The sequence below is a fragment of the Haliotis rufescens genome, unplaced genomic scaffold (assembly GCF_023055435.1).
Source record: "Haliotis rufescens isolate VD_foot unplaced genomic scaffold, xgHalRufe1.0.p SCAF_18, whole genome shotgun sequence".
Classification (NCBI taxonomy): domain Eukaryota; kingdom Metazoa; phylum Mollusca; class Gastropoda; order Lepetellida; family Haliotidae; genus Haliotis; species Haliotis rufescens.
The window spans coordinates 22,270,879-22,286,968 of NW_025963868.1; the positions used below are offsets into that span (position 1 = coordinate 22,270,879).

A 16,090-nucleotide genomic window follows, 5' to 3' on the forward strand; every position below is an offset into this window, starting at 1 on the left:
CTAGCATTTTGCATGGAGACAAGATATTTTTCAGCTACAGCTGCAAAGAGCCAGATATTATTTTAATCCACAGGGATCTCCCTTTTTATAGGGTCTTGTTTTATATATACACAGTAAAAAAAGTGTTGCACCCCCTATACTTTTTCATGGAGGGGTGTTTTGAAAGGGTGTAAAGATAACCGAATTAATATTATAACCAGGATTTCGTGTATACCAACAAACCAGTGTATTGTCTATACAATGAACTTAAATGGGGTATTCCATGACCTTGTGGCATGTAATAATCTCATGCTGAACTTTTACGAAAAATGAACGAACAACGAAGACGCATTAAGTATGGTGACATCTCAATAATTTTTAGTGACCAAATTCATCCAATAGGGTAAGAATGTCATATGGAGATTTGACGAACACAGTAAGTCAATATCGAGAACTTCCACCAAGCACTTGGATCACAGCTTGAAGTCTTCGTCTCATACTCCTCACCAGACGTTGGAATCGCTCCATGGGCAGCTGCTGCCACTCCTCGTGTAATGCTGCTTCCAATTCACGCAAGTTCTGTGGAGGAGGGTCCCGACGATAAATCAGGCGTCCCAAAATGTCCCATACATGTTCCAGAGGATTCAGATCTGGACTCATTGCTGGCCATGGAATCTGCGTCAGAGCATTGTTGTGGATAACCTGGGTCACAGCTCGTGAACGATGTGGTCTGGCATTGTCATCCATGAATATCGGTCTGGTGGCCAGTGGATGATTGTCAAAATGGGGCACCACAACTGGATTCAGCACCTCTTGGATGTAGCGCTCCCCTGTCAAGTTGCCTCGTATGGTCACTAAATCAAGCTTACAATCAAATGAGAAGCATCCCCAGACCATAACAGATCCACCTCCATATGGTACAGTTGGCATGATGTTTCTTGCAGTATAAGCTGTTCCAGGACGCCTCCATACTCTCACTCTGCCATCCACAACATGCAGAAGGAACCTGCTTTCGTCCGACCAGTGGACTCTTCTCCAGGACCTCAAGTTCCAGTTCTGTCTCAGTCTACACCAGGCTAGACGTAGTCGTTTGTGGTTGTCTGTGAGTTTAGGTCGCTTGATAACCCTTCTGGACTTCAACCCTGCAGCTTTAAGACGATTTCTCACGGTCTGGGTACTGAACTGTTGACGAGGAAGCCAAAGACGTTTCAAGGTTGTGCTTGTAGCAAATGGATGACGCCTTACCACCCTCAACAACGCTCTGTCATCTCTAACTGTGGTCTTACGTGGTCTGCCAGAGGGTCTGCGATTCCTTACATAATTAGTTTGTGCGTGTTTTCTGACCAAACGGCTTATTGTTGAGTAGTGATGTCCGGTTCTTCTGCCAATCTCCTTGAACGAAAGACCTGCTCCATGAAGGCCAATAATCTGCCACTTGACTGCTTCTGACAATCGTCTACCCGGCATTGTGGGTTACAATAAACTGGGCTGTCAGAGAACATCTTTTATAGGCGATGTTGAGCTTAAGAAGATACTGCAATCTGCAAATGTCATGCACCATGCAATTCACGTGCTGATTGCTACGTTTTGGTGATCATCTTCCCTCCGAAAACATTACACATTTAACATCAGATCCCCAAGGAATACCTACCATTAAAACCAGAGTCGGGCGTTTTAAATGTTGTGATGTATCAAACGTATTAATGTGGGGGTGCAACACTTTTTTTACTGTGTATAGTACCATGGCCCCGTGAGTGACCGTATATATCTTGCTGCTAACTTTGGCGTTACAAGCCCCTGTGATTTAACCAAAACATTTAGCCAAAATATTGTTTTTAAAGAAAGATCTTGCGACAATCTAAATTTTGTGGCAAACAATTTCTTTTCTTTTTTTCAACAGTCTGAAGCATCATTATAATTTTCAAGAATTGTCTGTGACAATTTATTTTTTTCGATAAAATCCAAGTTAGGCAATCCTATAATGTCGCAATGTCCAGGATGTAATTTAATGAAATTGCTTCATTCCCCACGACGTATATATGTACGTCAGGGCCACGTTACTAGGGGCGGCACGACACAGGAGAGTGCTGCGCAGAGGGAAGGCGGATGTTCAGTGAGTAATGTTGAGAACGTAGGTGAGAGAGAGTAATGAGCGAGTGTAGGGAGTGCAGTGAGCGAGTTGGGTTTAACACCTCTAACAGTATTCCAGTTACATCACGGCTTGTCAGCTTAATGTGGGAGGAAAGCCCGAAGTTGTGTAGGTCTCAGACGTTTACCACGTGCACTTTGGTGACGAGCACGGGAATGGTGCTGACCAACCCAGGGACATAATGGGAGCGAACCGAACCCACGATGATAGGTTTCTGCCCTGCCCAAGAAATGCAACTCTGCACAGGGAATTCCTGCGCCTTAGACGACTGGACCGCTCGTACCCCGAGAAAGTATAGATAAGATATCGTTCTTGAGAGCGTAGATGATATAGCATTCTTGTAGATCGACTGACTATAAAAGTCCAGTTTCCACCCTTGCCGAACTATGCTTGAGTTATACTTGGGTTGGACCAACGTGTCAAGGCATAGTCCAATCAAAATCGCCTAACGACATCGGCATCCGGTTCGTAAACTGCCGTGCAGATTTCGGTCCATTGCACGATTTGCAAAGCATGTGTACCCAGAGACCCATATGGTCTCTAGTGTACCGTAAATATACATATTCCAAATCTTTTAATGTTTGTTATGAAGGTGATCAGCTGATTTGATGCACTTCGCGAAGTAAGACACGTTTAATTACAATAAAAGACGTTGATTATCGATCAGATGGTCTTGACTTGATGCCACCATTTTGTTTGAGAGGTGAAATCTGATTGGTCCATAGGAGGGACATAGAAGGGACATTACTCGTAATATAGTTGCTGGTTGCGCTACGATCGAGTCCAGATATCCCAGCCTAGTTCGACAAGGGTGGAAACTGGACTTTGAAAGTCAGTTAACTCCTTTGCCTTGGGAAGATGATGTAGATAAGGTAAAGCACCGTGGGAGTTTACATGAAATAGCGTTCTTGAGAGTGTAGATGAGAGAAGTGTAGGTGAGAGAGAGAGAAAAAAGAGTGTTTCTTGGATCTTGTTGAGAGTAAAATGACAAGTTCATGATGAAGAGAGTTTGGATGATTTGAGAGGGTATAGATGATAGAGTAGATTCTGTTTTCAGAGACACAATCAAAATAAACAATGTCAATTGTTTTACTTTTATTCATCTCATATACATTTCTTTACACAGTTTAAACAAAATTCTGTACAAATCTTTAAATAAAAATATATAATGCTCAGACTTCATCACACAAGGCAGGAATAGGACTCAATGCTGTCTTATTTCATCACAAGAACACAAGATTTTCTGTTTCAATTTTCAAACAGCAAAATAAAGATATAGATCCTGGCATAAATGGAGTCTGTTCTCTTCTAGCAGTGTCATGATTTGTTAACCTAAACTCTAGAAACATACTCTGGCTGAAAAAAATAGCATCTTCATCAACAGTGAATATCACAGTGTCAGTATGAAACCTCTGCCGTATTACACAAACTGGTAAATATCAATATCTTGACACTAAATCTCGCTGACATAACATGGACGGTTTTGTAGCACATTTATGAATCATAACACAGTACTAGATAGTGTCTGGGTTTGTGTTTGACTGGTTTAAACACTTACTGATGGATTGGACTTGTGGATAGTAAGTGAGTGAGTGAGTTTAAATGCCTCTTTTAACAGTATTCCAGTTATATCACCACGTGTCAGCTTAATGTGGGAGGAAAGCCTGAAGTGATGCAGGTCTTAGACGTTTACCACTTCAGTGAAACCCACGAGCACGGGTATGGTGCTGACAAACCTAGAAACATAATTGGGGCGAACCGGGATTCGAACCCATAATCATAGGTTTCTGGCGTGCCCAAGGGAGGCAACTCTGCACAGCGAATAACTGTGCCTTAGACGACTGGGCCACCCGTACCCCCTGTGGATAGTAAGGGGTAAGAGATGTTTCTGTAGTCGAGTCATATCACAGTGGGTCAGTTTCATGTAAGGAAAGACCGAAGAGATGCAGGTCTCAGATTTGTACTACTTTGGTGAAACCCATGAGTACGGGTATGGTGGTGCTGACAAATCTAGAAACATAATCATAATCATAGGGATGCAACTGAGGGATGCACAGTGAACTGCACCACCTCAGACGACTGTCATGGTTCTACATGTTCACAAAATACTACATACTGTACAAACACATGCACTACATTAACATCACAGTGTTGATGGTTACAAAACCGGACAAATATCAGAATTCAATTGAAGTATTTCAAACATTATAAAGTTTCAGCTGTGAAATGATATCGGTAATGGCCCCATGAATGTAAAACTGATTAGGTAATGACATGCATAACACCACACTCAGCAGTATTGAGCTATGTGACAGCAGCCTGTTAATTATCGAGGCTGGACCAGACAATCAAATGAACAATATTACGAACAGCATCCACCCCATTGGAGTACCACAACATCCAATCGTCCAAGTCACCAAGCCTGACCACCAGATCAATTTAGTCACCTCTAAAGATCAGCAAAAATTACATAGAATTATGTAATTTGAATTCACAGAATTGCCACCAAGCTCAGAGACAAATGGGGGAGCAAAAATCACTCTACAATTCCATTTTCAATGTAAATTATTGTGGGGACAATGTTTTCAAGATAGGTCAGGTGAAGTGTGACACTAAAGCACCCAGGAATCTTATATACACTATCTGGGTAATGTCATTAATGTCAGACAGAAAACATACAAAATTGTAAACCATAATAAATACCCTGCTCAACTTTTGCTAAGGACCACACCTTTAACTTATGATGACTAGTTTGGTCCTGAGCAGTGGGTATGATTATTAAGCCGTTTTTAGTATTTTTCCGGTAGGGGGACACCAGAACCTGGGTCTTCGATGTGATGGGCGAATGCTTTAACCACCATGCTATCACACCTCAGTAAATTATTGTGTTAAAAAAATAGCATTCATGTTTTACATAGAAAATCGCATATCAAACTGAAGGACTTCGATGTTCTTGGTACCTTTCATTGCTCTGTTATAAAACTCAGTGATGCCAGACAAAAAAATAATTTAATATACACCACTCAAAACAAGTTTAGGAACAGCCACAAGTAGAAGGCTGTGTGTGGCAATACCCACCAGGGATGACAGATCAACTACTTGCTGATACACAGCTGTATGGTGTGGGCCAATTTGGTAGTCGCAGAGCCAATACAGGCTTGGCTGACCAATGAGAGTGTGTCATCTTTTGCAAATCGAAAACAAAAGTATTCTAGCCCCTCCCAGAGAATATCAAACTGCAGGCTCCTAACAGGGTGTCAGGGAGCTGTGATCATTTTTCGCCAGATATAATCACAACAATATAACAACAAAATAGATAAATATTGTGTCAATATATCAGTCAACATTATGTACAGAACGGAGCTATCACAGCACTTTGTAAAATTTCAGTGAAACTGAAAATGCTTTAAATCAACATTTTCTAAAATATAAGTACAAAGTCATATCACTAATTGCTACAATTCACATTGCTGTTTCCAAAAGAGCATTCAGTATAACGAGAATATAAAATATGTCCTCCACAGATCCTTTGGACAAACGATATAAATTCAGTAAAACTTCTTCAACATTTGGACGGAAATGTGACTCGCTAAAATAATTTTCTATTCTACATAATCAAGTAAAGAATATAATACATCAAAGGTGTTGAATATTGACAGAAACCCTTTCAAAACATAATTTTATGCATATGAAGTATATCCATTGATGTTAAAAAAGTAACAACTTATGCAGCAGGTCTTATTGGTATTGAAACAACATCTGTAAGTGAACATCTGCCACGCCCAACAAAGAAGACCGCATAAGGTAAACTTTCTAATCAATAGAATAATCAAAAGTCAATAAGTACTGAGGCTCCTAACATCTCAGAATGAGTGAGCAAAGCATTCAGAACAGCATATTTGATTATTGTATCTTAGAAACAAAGTTAAACAGCCAGTTCCGAATGTAAATAATAAAAGCAGAGCACAATGGCATCTACAAATAAATTTTAATATAATATAAATTACAAGCTCCCTTCAACATACTTCCAGACAGGAGATCATGTTAATATAAAAGCAAATTAAATGCAATGCGACAATGAAGCTACTGAAGGTATGATGTTTTACAAATTCATTTTTCTGTAATACTTGATATTTAGTTTAAAAATCATATTGATTAAGGCAAAATCTTAATGGCAGACACCTCTGTAAAACAAAATACTTCAGCAAAAGCTCTTCCTGCTGTGTATATACATGTTATACAAAGCACCATACGTGTATATCTGGCTACAATCATTTGCATATTATGTTCCTGAAGAGGATATTGGAATATATATATATTTTGATTAAGTGGTGACTAATTATTGTCCAAATCTTCGTTGATACCATGAATTATTCGTGAAGAGAATTTCTTTGAACAATACGAGATTAATGGTTACAAGCTTTTTACTTCCAGAATACTGAGACTGTTGTCCTCACAACTACTTCTGAAGTCAACTGCAAACATCTAAAATATATCTATTCTGTACATGTCCTATATTTACAGATGAAACAGGGTTGAATGTATCACAAATATGCAGTTATAAATAATATCAATCACAAATACTTCACACAAATAAATAACACCAGGTGAGAAGAAGCTTGATAAATATCTTCCATTCATATAGGAAGTTGATATCTCAAAGTGGTGAACAATTCTCATTTCATACAGAGGAATGGGAAGGAAAATTGTGAAACTTTTCTTCCACACCCCAGAAATGTAAACAGGGAGAGTTGTGTGCCACCGCTGTGAACAGTATCTAGTCATGCCACAGAGTGTCAGTGTCATGATGGATAAACACCTAATGTTATACATTTCATAGATACATTTCAGGTGTGAACCCACAAGCATGGAAAACCAAGGATCATAATCTGAGGTTCGAACCCATGTCCACCACATTTTGTCAAGAATGCAATTCTGTTCATAGAAGTGATTGTGAGTCACCAAACCAAATCTTACCAAATTATAAAAAAGGTCTCAGAAATTTTCTATTATCATAATGCTGTCATCAATCCAATGGTGAACACCCAAGTAGAAGGGCATCATAATATCTTAATACTGAGCATGATGTTTATTTAGAAATAGCAATGTTTCGTTTGAGTATCTATTTCAAGAAACTAAATCCTTTCCTGCAACATTTTATCTGTAATCTCCATCCTCATCATCAGCATCTGAGACTTGTATCTTACTGACGAACTCCTCGGGCGGAACATCGTTTAGTGTCGGCCTTTTTTTGTTGAATGCGCTCGGGGGCCGGAGGACGACACTGCCGTACGTGGTCGGAGCTTTGGCCCCCCCGGCGCGGAGGCGGCTCGGGAGGGGTGGGAGGGACTTTGGGGCGACTGCGCTTGGGTCTTCGTCTTTGACTTTTTTGACTTTCGGTCTTTTTTCTTGCCTTGTTTCTTTGGGGGCGGAGTTGGCGATGAAGATCGGCTTCTTAGTGACTCTGAAAATGTACATGTATATTGTCTTAGAAGTCATCTACATGTCTTACGTACGACCATTTGATATCCTGGTGGGACGTGGGCATAGAATTTTCAGGAGAGGAAGTAAAAGAATAATATATCCATGTGTCTTTCACTAAAAAAATTGCTTAAGATGCTGAATGTTAAAAAATATAATATGTTGTGGAACGAAACAAAGTTATCTTAAAGCACCAACAAAAGACAACGTGATTAATTTCAAGAATTTAACATGGTTGGTTCCATATAGCATACAGATCTCAGTTAGAAATTGTATGAACAAGATTTTGAGATTCGATGTCCGACATAATTGACAAGCAATTTTCAATAGATACTTTACAAATTAATTATATGGTATGATGTTCCCAGTTGTTTACTGTGATGTTATTTTGATGGCCATGATGGTTATTCTTCTTCTTTTTTTACAATGATTCAGTTTGGACAGTGGTAATTTAAATCAAAGAACTCCATGGATACTCCAAAATCAGTTTTATGATATTCACATTCTCCAACCTTCAGCACAGCATGCTAAAACTGACCATATTCTGACAAACATAAATCTAGCAAATATTGTAATTCAAAATGATACATATATGACTTGGCAAATATCTCAGATATACTGATGGATTGAAATAAGGGAATGGCTAGAAAGGCCAGAATGCTTGATATGACATGTATTCATCTCAAAGATAACAACAATTTAACATAAAACATCATCTATATACGTATAAACAAAGGTGTGACTAGTTTTGTTGATGTGAAACATTTTAGCATTAACACTGCCGTGAACTTTCATTTCTGTGTTCTGTTAATTTATTCCATCAGTATATTGTGTGGAGTTTTCTTGTATCAGGCTGTGAAACGACAAACACCAGGTAACTTCATGCTCTGTGAAGACATCGATCTCAGTGTCCTGTTTAACAATGACGCAGAATTGTGCCTCTCAAGCAGCCATGATGTGCCCCGAAATCATGCTACTGAATCAATTCATGTTCACAGACACCTAGTGCCCCCAAATCATGCTACTGAATCAATTCATGTTCACAGACACCTAGTGCCCCCAAATCATGCTACTGAATCAATTCATGTTCACAGACACCTAGTGCCTCGAAATCATGCTACTGAATCAATTCATGTTCACAGACACATAGTGCCTCCAAATCATGCTACTGAATCAATCTGTGTTTCACAGACAAATTGTGCCCCAAATTGTGCCCCCAAATCATGCTACTGAATCAATCTGTGTTTCACAGACACCTAGTGCCCCCAAATCATGCTACTGAATCAATCTGTGTTTCACAGACAAATTGTGCCCCCAAATCATGCTACTGAATCAATCTGTGTTTCACAGACACCTTGTGCCCATATAATCATGCTTTGAATCATACTGTGTCTGGTTTGTTGCACCGTGATCTCATAAAGAAAGTAAAGCATCTCTGTAGTGCTGTGATCAAGACATGACTTTAAGTGAAATAATGCCCCTTCAAACAATCCACGTGACACTGACTCATTCCAAAGAGACATTGTGCAGGAGACCTACCACCGCCGTCAGTCTCCACAACCGTGGCCCACGTCTCCTCCTCCAACATGGCCACTGTGTTGGGAGAAGGGACGGGCTCAGTACTCTCTTCCGCGGAATCGGTCGTCTGATGGGTTTGATACGTCATATTGTCTGAATCAGACAGTGCGCCCTCCTCATTTTGTAACAATTCCGTTTGAGAGTTAATCAAATTTTGATCGGTATAAGAAATCTCATCATTCTGTGAGCGAGTCGACATGCGACTGAGATTTGACGGAGAAGCTCGACCAAACTGGGTCGAACTTGGAGCAACACCGTTTTGTTCATAGTTTGGCGATAGCCCGTTATATTCTAATGCCTTGTTAATGAGGCTATCACTGCCATGAGGAGATAACTCCTTCACTTCGTCAATAGGAGGCATAGGCGTTACGGCCCGATATTCCCCACTTGTCAGGTCTTTGGTTGATATTTTGGAATCATTGGACGTATGAGCATTCTGGACATTTTTTTGTTTAGACGTTGGAGACCTATCCGCCAGATAGATGACAGCAGAGAAGAAAAGGAAAAGAGCAGAAATGATTAACGATCTTATCAAATTGTTATCTTTCAGCTTTCTAACCATAAAAAATGCACAGGTTCCTTGAGCACCTGTTAGGCCAATATGAGTATTAGTGATGCATGTATAATTGTTCTCGAGTGAGTGTGTATGGTTTTACACCTCCTATAGGAATATTCCAGCAATATAAGGTCAATATAAGGTCATGATAAATTTGCTTCACATATTGCATCCATGTTGGGGATCAAACCTAGGCCTTCGGATCGGCGAGCAAATGCTTTGACCGCAAGGCCCCTTCAATCAAATAATAAAATAAGGCCTTGTAGAACTCACGGATGTCAAACGAGGTCTGAACCAGCCTTTAAAAAAAGTTGTTATGTTGCATCTTCCTACTATGTTCGATTGTTTGATTGTTGTTTAACCCTACACTTAGCAATATTTCAGCTGTATGGACAACAAATTTGATGATGATGATGATGATGATGATGATGATGATGATGATGATGATGATGATATCATGGTACACTAAATCATCTACATCTGTAAAAAAGTTGCCTGGGGCCGGCTCTAACCAAGAATCCCCACTGGGTCATGTCATGCTAAGTGCCAAATGTACATAATACTTACGTTCCATTCAGCTTCTCTTCAAAGATCGGCACCTGCACGGAGATGTTGGTCTGAACGCTTCCATCCTCCGACCCTGTCTCACTGACTAGAGCCTGCTTGTCTGTCTTCTCTGCTCGGTAGTCACCCATCTTGTAGCTGACAAACTTCATGTTGGTCTCACCAAACCTGGGATATTTACAGAGAATAGCTGTGAAGACATTCATGTTGGTCTCCCAAAACTGGGATATTTACAGAGAATAGCTGTGAAGACATTCATGTTGGTCTCCCAAAACTGGGATATTTACAGAGAATAGCTGTGAAGACATTCATGTTGGTCTCCCCAAAAGTGGCATATTTACAGAGAATAGCTGTGAAGACATTCATGTCGGTCTCACCAAAAGTGGCATATTTACAGAGAATAGCTGTGAAGACATTCATGTTGGTCTCCCCAAAAGTGGGATATTTACAGAGAATAGCTGTGAAGACATTCATGTTGGTCTCACCAAAACCTGAGATATTTACAGAGAATAGCTGTGAAGACATTCATGTTGGTCTCCCAAAACTGGGATATTTACAGAGAATAGCTGTGAAGACATTCATGTCGGTCTCACCAAAACTGGGATATTTATAGAGAATAGCTGTGAAGACATTCACTTTTGTCTCACCAAACCTGGGATATTTACAGAGAATAGCTGTGAAGACATTCATGTCGGTCTCACCAAAACTGGGATATTTATAGAGAATAGCTGTGAAGACATTCACTTTTGTCTCACCAAACCTGGGATATTTACAGTGAATAGCTGTGAAGACATTCACGTTGGTCTCACCAAACCTGGGATAGTTACAGTGAATAGCTGTGAAGACATTCATGTTGGTCTCCAAAAACCTGGGATATATACAGAGAATAGCTGTGAAGACATTCATGCTGGTCTCACCAAAACTGGGATATTTACAGAGAATAGCTGTGAAGACATTTATGTTGGTCTCACCAAACCTGGGATATTTACAGAGAATAGCTGTGAAGACATTTATGTTGGTCTCACCAAACCTGGGATATTTATAGAGAATAGCTGTGAAGACATTCACTTTTGTCTCACCAAACCTGAGATATTTACAGTGAATAGCTGTGAAGACATTCACGTTGGTCTCACCAAACCTGGGATATTTACAGAGAATAGCTGTGAAGACATTCATGTCGGTCTCACCAAACCTGGGATATTTACAGAGAATAGCTGTGAAGACATTCATGTCGGTCTCACCAAAACTGGGATATTTACAGAGAATAGCTGTGAAGACATTCATGTCGGTCTCACCAAAACTGGGATATTTACAGAGAATAGCTGTGAAGACATTCATGTTGGTCTCCCAAAACTGGGATATTGACAGAGAATAGCTGTGAAGACAATCATGTCGGTCTCACCAAACCTGGGATATTTACAGAGAATAGTCGAGAAGACATTCACGTTTGTCTCACCAAACCAGGGATATTTACAGTGAATAGCTGTGAAGACATTCATGTCGGTCTCACCAAAACTGGGATATTTACAGAGAATAGCTGTGAAGACATTCATGTTGGTCTCCCAAAACTGGGATATTGACAGAGAATAGCTGTAAGACATTCATGTCGGTCTCACCAAACCTGGGATATTTACAGAGAATAGTCGAGAAGACATTCACGTTGGTCTCACAAAACCTGGGATATTTACAGTGTGAAGGCTTTCAGCTACAGAATCATGTTTGAATATTTGCTACTACCACCAAAATCTGCACCCGAGGCGGCTCCATTCAGGCTCACACCCCAAATTTCTACTCTAAATTCTGTACAACAAGTACTGTCTAATATATGGCTCTATTGGTCACAATATCCTACCTGTCCACGTAGTGCCACTGTGAGGCTCCCTCCGGCACGACCTTGGTCACCAGACATGGGCCTGCAACACATGGTAACGAGAGCTGATCACTGACTGGTTGGTGTCAAACATAATGACAAGTCAATCATATCTACATACAGTTCAAGATACATAACAGCAGAGGTTTGATCAAACCTTGCACTGGAGCAGCACAAGAGCCAGGAGTCCGGACAGCTCAGTGTCCGAGGTCACTTGAGGGGCCGTCAGGTAGCCTAGTGGTTAAAGCGTTCACTCGTCACGCCGAAGACCCGGGTTCAATTCCCAACATGGGTACAATGTGTAAACCCATTTCTGGTGTCCCCCACCGTGATATTGCTGGAATATTGCTAAAAGCGGCGTAAAACTACTCACTCACTCGAGGTCACTTGACTTCTTTCTATCTCTTCATAGAGACACTATGTATATACTGATGGCAAGGACCCACTACACAGTTCTCATGGGCAACACATGTCATCGCTAAAGTCATTATTAAAATAAAAAATTAGTAAATCTTCTTTGGGGTTCATTCCCATAGGAGAATTCAAATAGATACATAGATATGCACAGTCAAGCTTTTGGCCTCCTTCAGGCACATTCTGTAGGTTTCGTGTGTCATTTGAGATCCTGGTTTGAGCTATGACGCAAGGGAGGCAAGGGAGTTAACGGGAGTTGCAGAACTAGGCTGGAATATATGGCTCAATTGTACCTAGCGAAGTGCTTCAAATCACTTGAGCACCTTGATTAAAAACATGAAAAGATATGCAAAATATTTGTTGACGCTCAGCTGGTGGTGCACATGCTCTGCAATCCTGCAGTCGACGTAAATGTACACGTTGAAATCCATGTTGTTTATGAACTGGATTTCTGTGTATAGACTTGTTGATCCAGCCAAAATCTAACTCCGGAAGTCCAGCCTAGTGCGGCAAGGGTGGTAACTGGACTTTTATAGTCAGTTAATACCCTTGCCTCAGGAAGATGTGTCATTACTAAATGTGACATAATTCCATAGTCCTACTTATAAATAGTTATAAGTGAGAAACAACAACGCAGGGAAGATATGTGACAATTCATTACGGTTGTGTGGTCAAAGATCAAGTACAGACATGGAATGGGGATTAGTTAGCCTAAGTTTGATGACATTTCAGAATGAGCTAACTTCCAAGAATATTTAAGAGTAATATCAAAGTGCATTTTCTGGAAAAATTCTATGTAAGTTGTGTTTGTTGGGTTACCGAAGAACAATTCTAACCCAGATCTTCATGGCTCGCTGTGTAAGTGAGCCCTATGTTACACATCACATATCTCATCAGTTTTACACAATGGCAACTGAGAGCCTCTGACAATGGGTATTCTACACTGGTACCGGTATTCTACACTGGTACCCGTATTCCACACTGGTACCGGTATTCTACACTGGTACCGGTATTCCACACTGGTACCGGTATTCCACACTGGTACCGGTATTCCACACTGGTACCGGTATTCTACACTGGTACCGGTATTCTACACTGCATGAGAGGAAGGCGACCACACATTGAGGCAACTGGATATTTCTAGGTTAATTGGCATCTAAAATTAGTAATTTTCCACCTCTCTGAGACGGAGCAGTTTAACATCACTTTAACTATTTTAATATTTTTATATTCTGGAGCTGGGCACTGCAAGTTTATTAAAACATTCCATACTCAGAGTTTTATGTTTATTTTACATGCTTACCCTTCATTACATATTGCACATTGCTCTTGGTATAAGAAAAATGTGCAATATTTAATGCAGGATAAATTAACAATAGACAAATTGTCCCCCAAACTGCATGAGAAAAATAATTATTCTTCAGACTTTTGAAAAAAATAATACATTGTTGTATGATATACTTTTGACATACAACATACAAACTCCCAGGCCCACATCCCAGGGAATATCAAATGGTCGGTCCTTTACAAGTTGGTGAAACTCTAGCATGGTTATGGTGCTAACTGTGTGTTCTAAATTAAGGGAGGTCCTGCGGTCTTTGAGTATTTATCCAGTATTTGAATCTGGGACCTCTTCAGGCTTGGAACCTTGGCATTATGACAAGAGCCCCTGAATTGTGAAGACTTTAAAGAGCCTATAGTGTTGTCGTTTACTTACAGCATCTTTCGATGACCCCCCTGCAGCAGCAGCAGACGATGAGGATGACGAGGAGGATGAGGAGCAGGATGATGACGATGATGATGACAATCAGCGTCCAGTCCATGTCCCCACCTGTACTTGCCCCCGTGTCTGTGAAGCAGAGTGAGTGAGTGAGTGAGTGTTGTTTAACCACATCACATAGAATTATAAAGGATCCAATATGGACCATGCCAAAAGCAGCAACTATCAACATATATAGTCTCACGTGAGGACAAATGGGGTTTAACATCGCATTTATTGCAACATGTGCATGCCCATGTGTGCATGTGCTCTTGTACTAGTCCATACTAATGTCAGTTATATATTGCTAGCCCACTGAGATACCATGCCACAGTTTCACATGGATATCCCACTCAGACATACCGACTCTGAGCTGACCAGTCAAAGTTTTATCCCCTTCATGGCTAGCACCAGGCAGGGTAACAACAAGGATGTACCATTTTTTTATAAAAGTTTATTGTTTTAACGTGGCTGGGAGTCCAGCCATCCACCTTCTGTTCTTTGGGCAGACGCTCTATCAACAAGACCGCGGAGGCAGTCTCGTTTAGTAACACCTAGTGACTACACAGCCTTATTTGTTTGTATCCCATGCATGTTGTAAGAGCAGATAACATTTTCTGACATGGAAATAAAACGATGTCTGCACATCAAAGTCACCCGTGCTACATGTCATGCTGACTCACCTCCAAACATGATGAGGGCAAATCTGGGATTTGAACCCAGTCATAATGGTTTCTAGCATGTCCAGGGTACATCACTATGCACAGCAAATTGTGGCTCACTAGATGAGTAGACCACCCATGCCCACTATATATTTGTACCAGAGGTCTGATTGGTTCACATGATCTTGATATTATACTATGTATCCCGCCTGGGAGGGAAATAAATTTAACAGCGGGAGAATAAATTCCTTATACCCCGCCACAAACAAGTCAGGCTGCACATGGACTTCTGAGAGGCAGAATAAATCCCTTATACCCCGCCACAAACAAGACAGGCTGCACATGGACTTCTGAGAGGCAGAATAAATCCCTTATACACCGCCACAAACAAGTCAGGCTGCACATGGACTTCTGAGAGGCAGAATAAATCCCTTATACCCTGCTTTGAAGCATAAGCCGCACACTATTTCCGAGTCAATGAAAGTCACATGCCATAGGACAAGTTAACAAGTTAATCTGTTTTAATTCTTTTACAACGTCATATTCAAACATGTCGGTAAGAAAAATTTGTTGTAGCAGGATCAATCTTGGTTTTATGTGGTTTTAAGCGTCCCTCGTTAGGTTTAATACCACGAGCCGGAGGGTGTACCCCGAGTCACAATAAAGCTGGGAACAGGCCATGTTTGATGTACTTACTTGGTGGTGATGATGTGGTCGTTACCCCAACAAAGTCATCTGAAAATACAACATATAGCATCTTTACTGACAGAACACAGCAACAAAAGCATACTGATTGAACAGCACAGATGTTACCTTCAATACAGGCTCAAGTGTTCATGATAACTGTAATATGTATACTGATGCTACTTGTCAGTATACCTAGTAACAATAACATCAAATAGAACACTGTCACTGTCTGTGTCTTACACTGCAATCACAAGAAGGCCATAAGACTGACGCAGCCAGGGATCAAACCCCAGACCTTCCGCTCTCTGGTAGGACGCTCTACCAGAAGACCATGTAGGCAGTCCTTTACGTATCATGACCAAAACTTGCAAGTGTAAGAACAACAAAAGTT

General features: G+C 40.6%; 1 protein-coding gene across 1 annotated transcript in view; it reads right to left on the reverse strand.

Annotated features, from left to right (window-relative positions):
- Nucleotides 1–3,862: 3,862 nt before the first annotated feature.
- Nucleotides 3,863–16,090, reverse strand: part of LOC124132960 — a 129,607-nt gene continuing 117,379 nt past the window's right edge. Inside the window, exons 58-62 of the mRNA XM_046497144.2 lie at nt 15,709–15,747; nt 14,309–14,440; nt 12,160–12,220; nt 10,311–10,475; nt 3,863–7,592 (exon numbers count right to left, since the gene is read on the reverse strand). Coding sequence (XP_046353100.2) covers nt 7,286–7,592; nt 10,311–10,475; nt 12,160–12,220; nt 14,309–14,440; nt 15,709–15,747 — 704 coding nt within the window. The 3' untranslated portion in view covers nt 3,863–7,285. The remainder of the gene's footprint in view (nt 7,593–10,310; nt 10,476–12,159; nt 12,221–14,308; nt 14,441–15,708; nt 15,748–16,090) is intronic.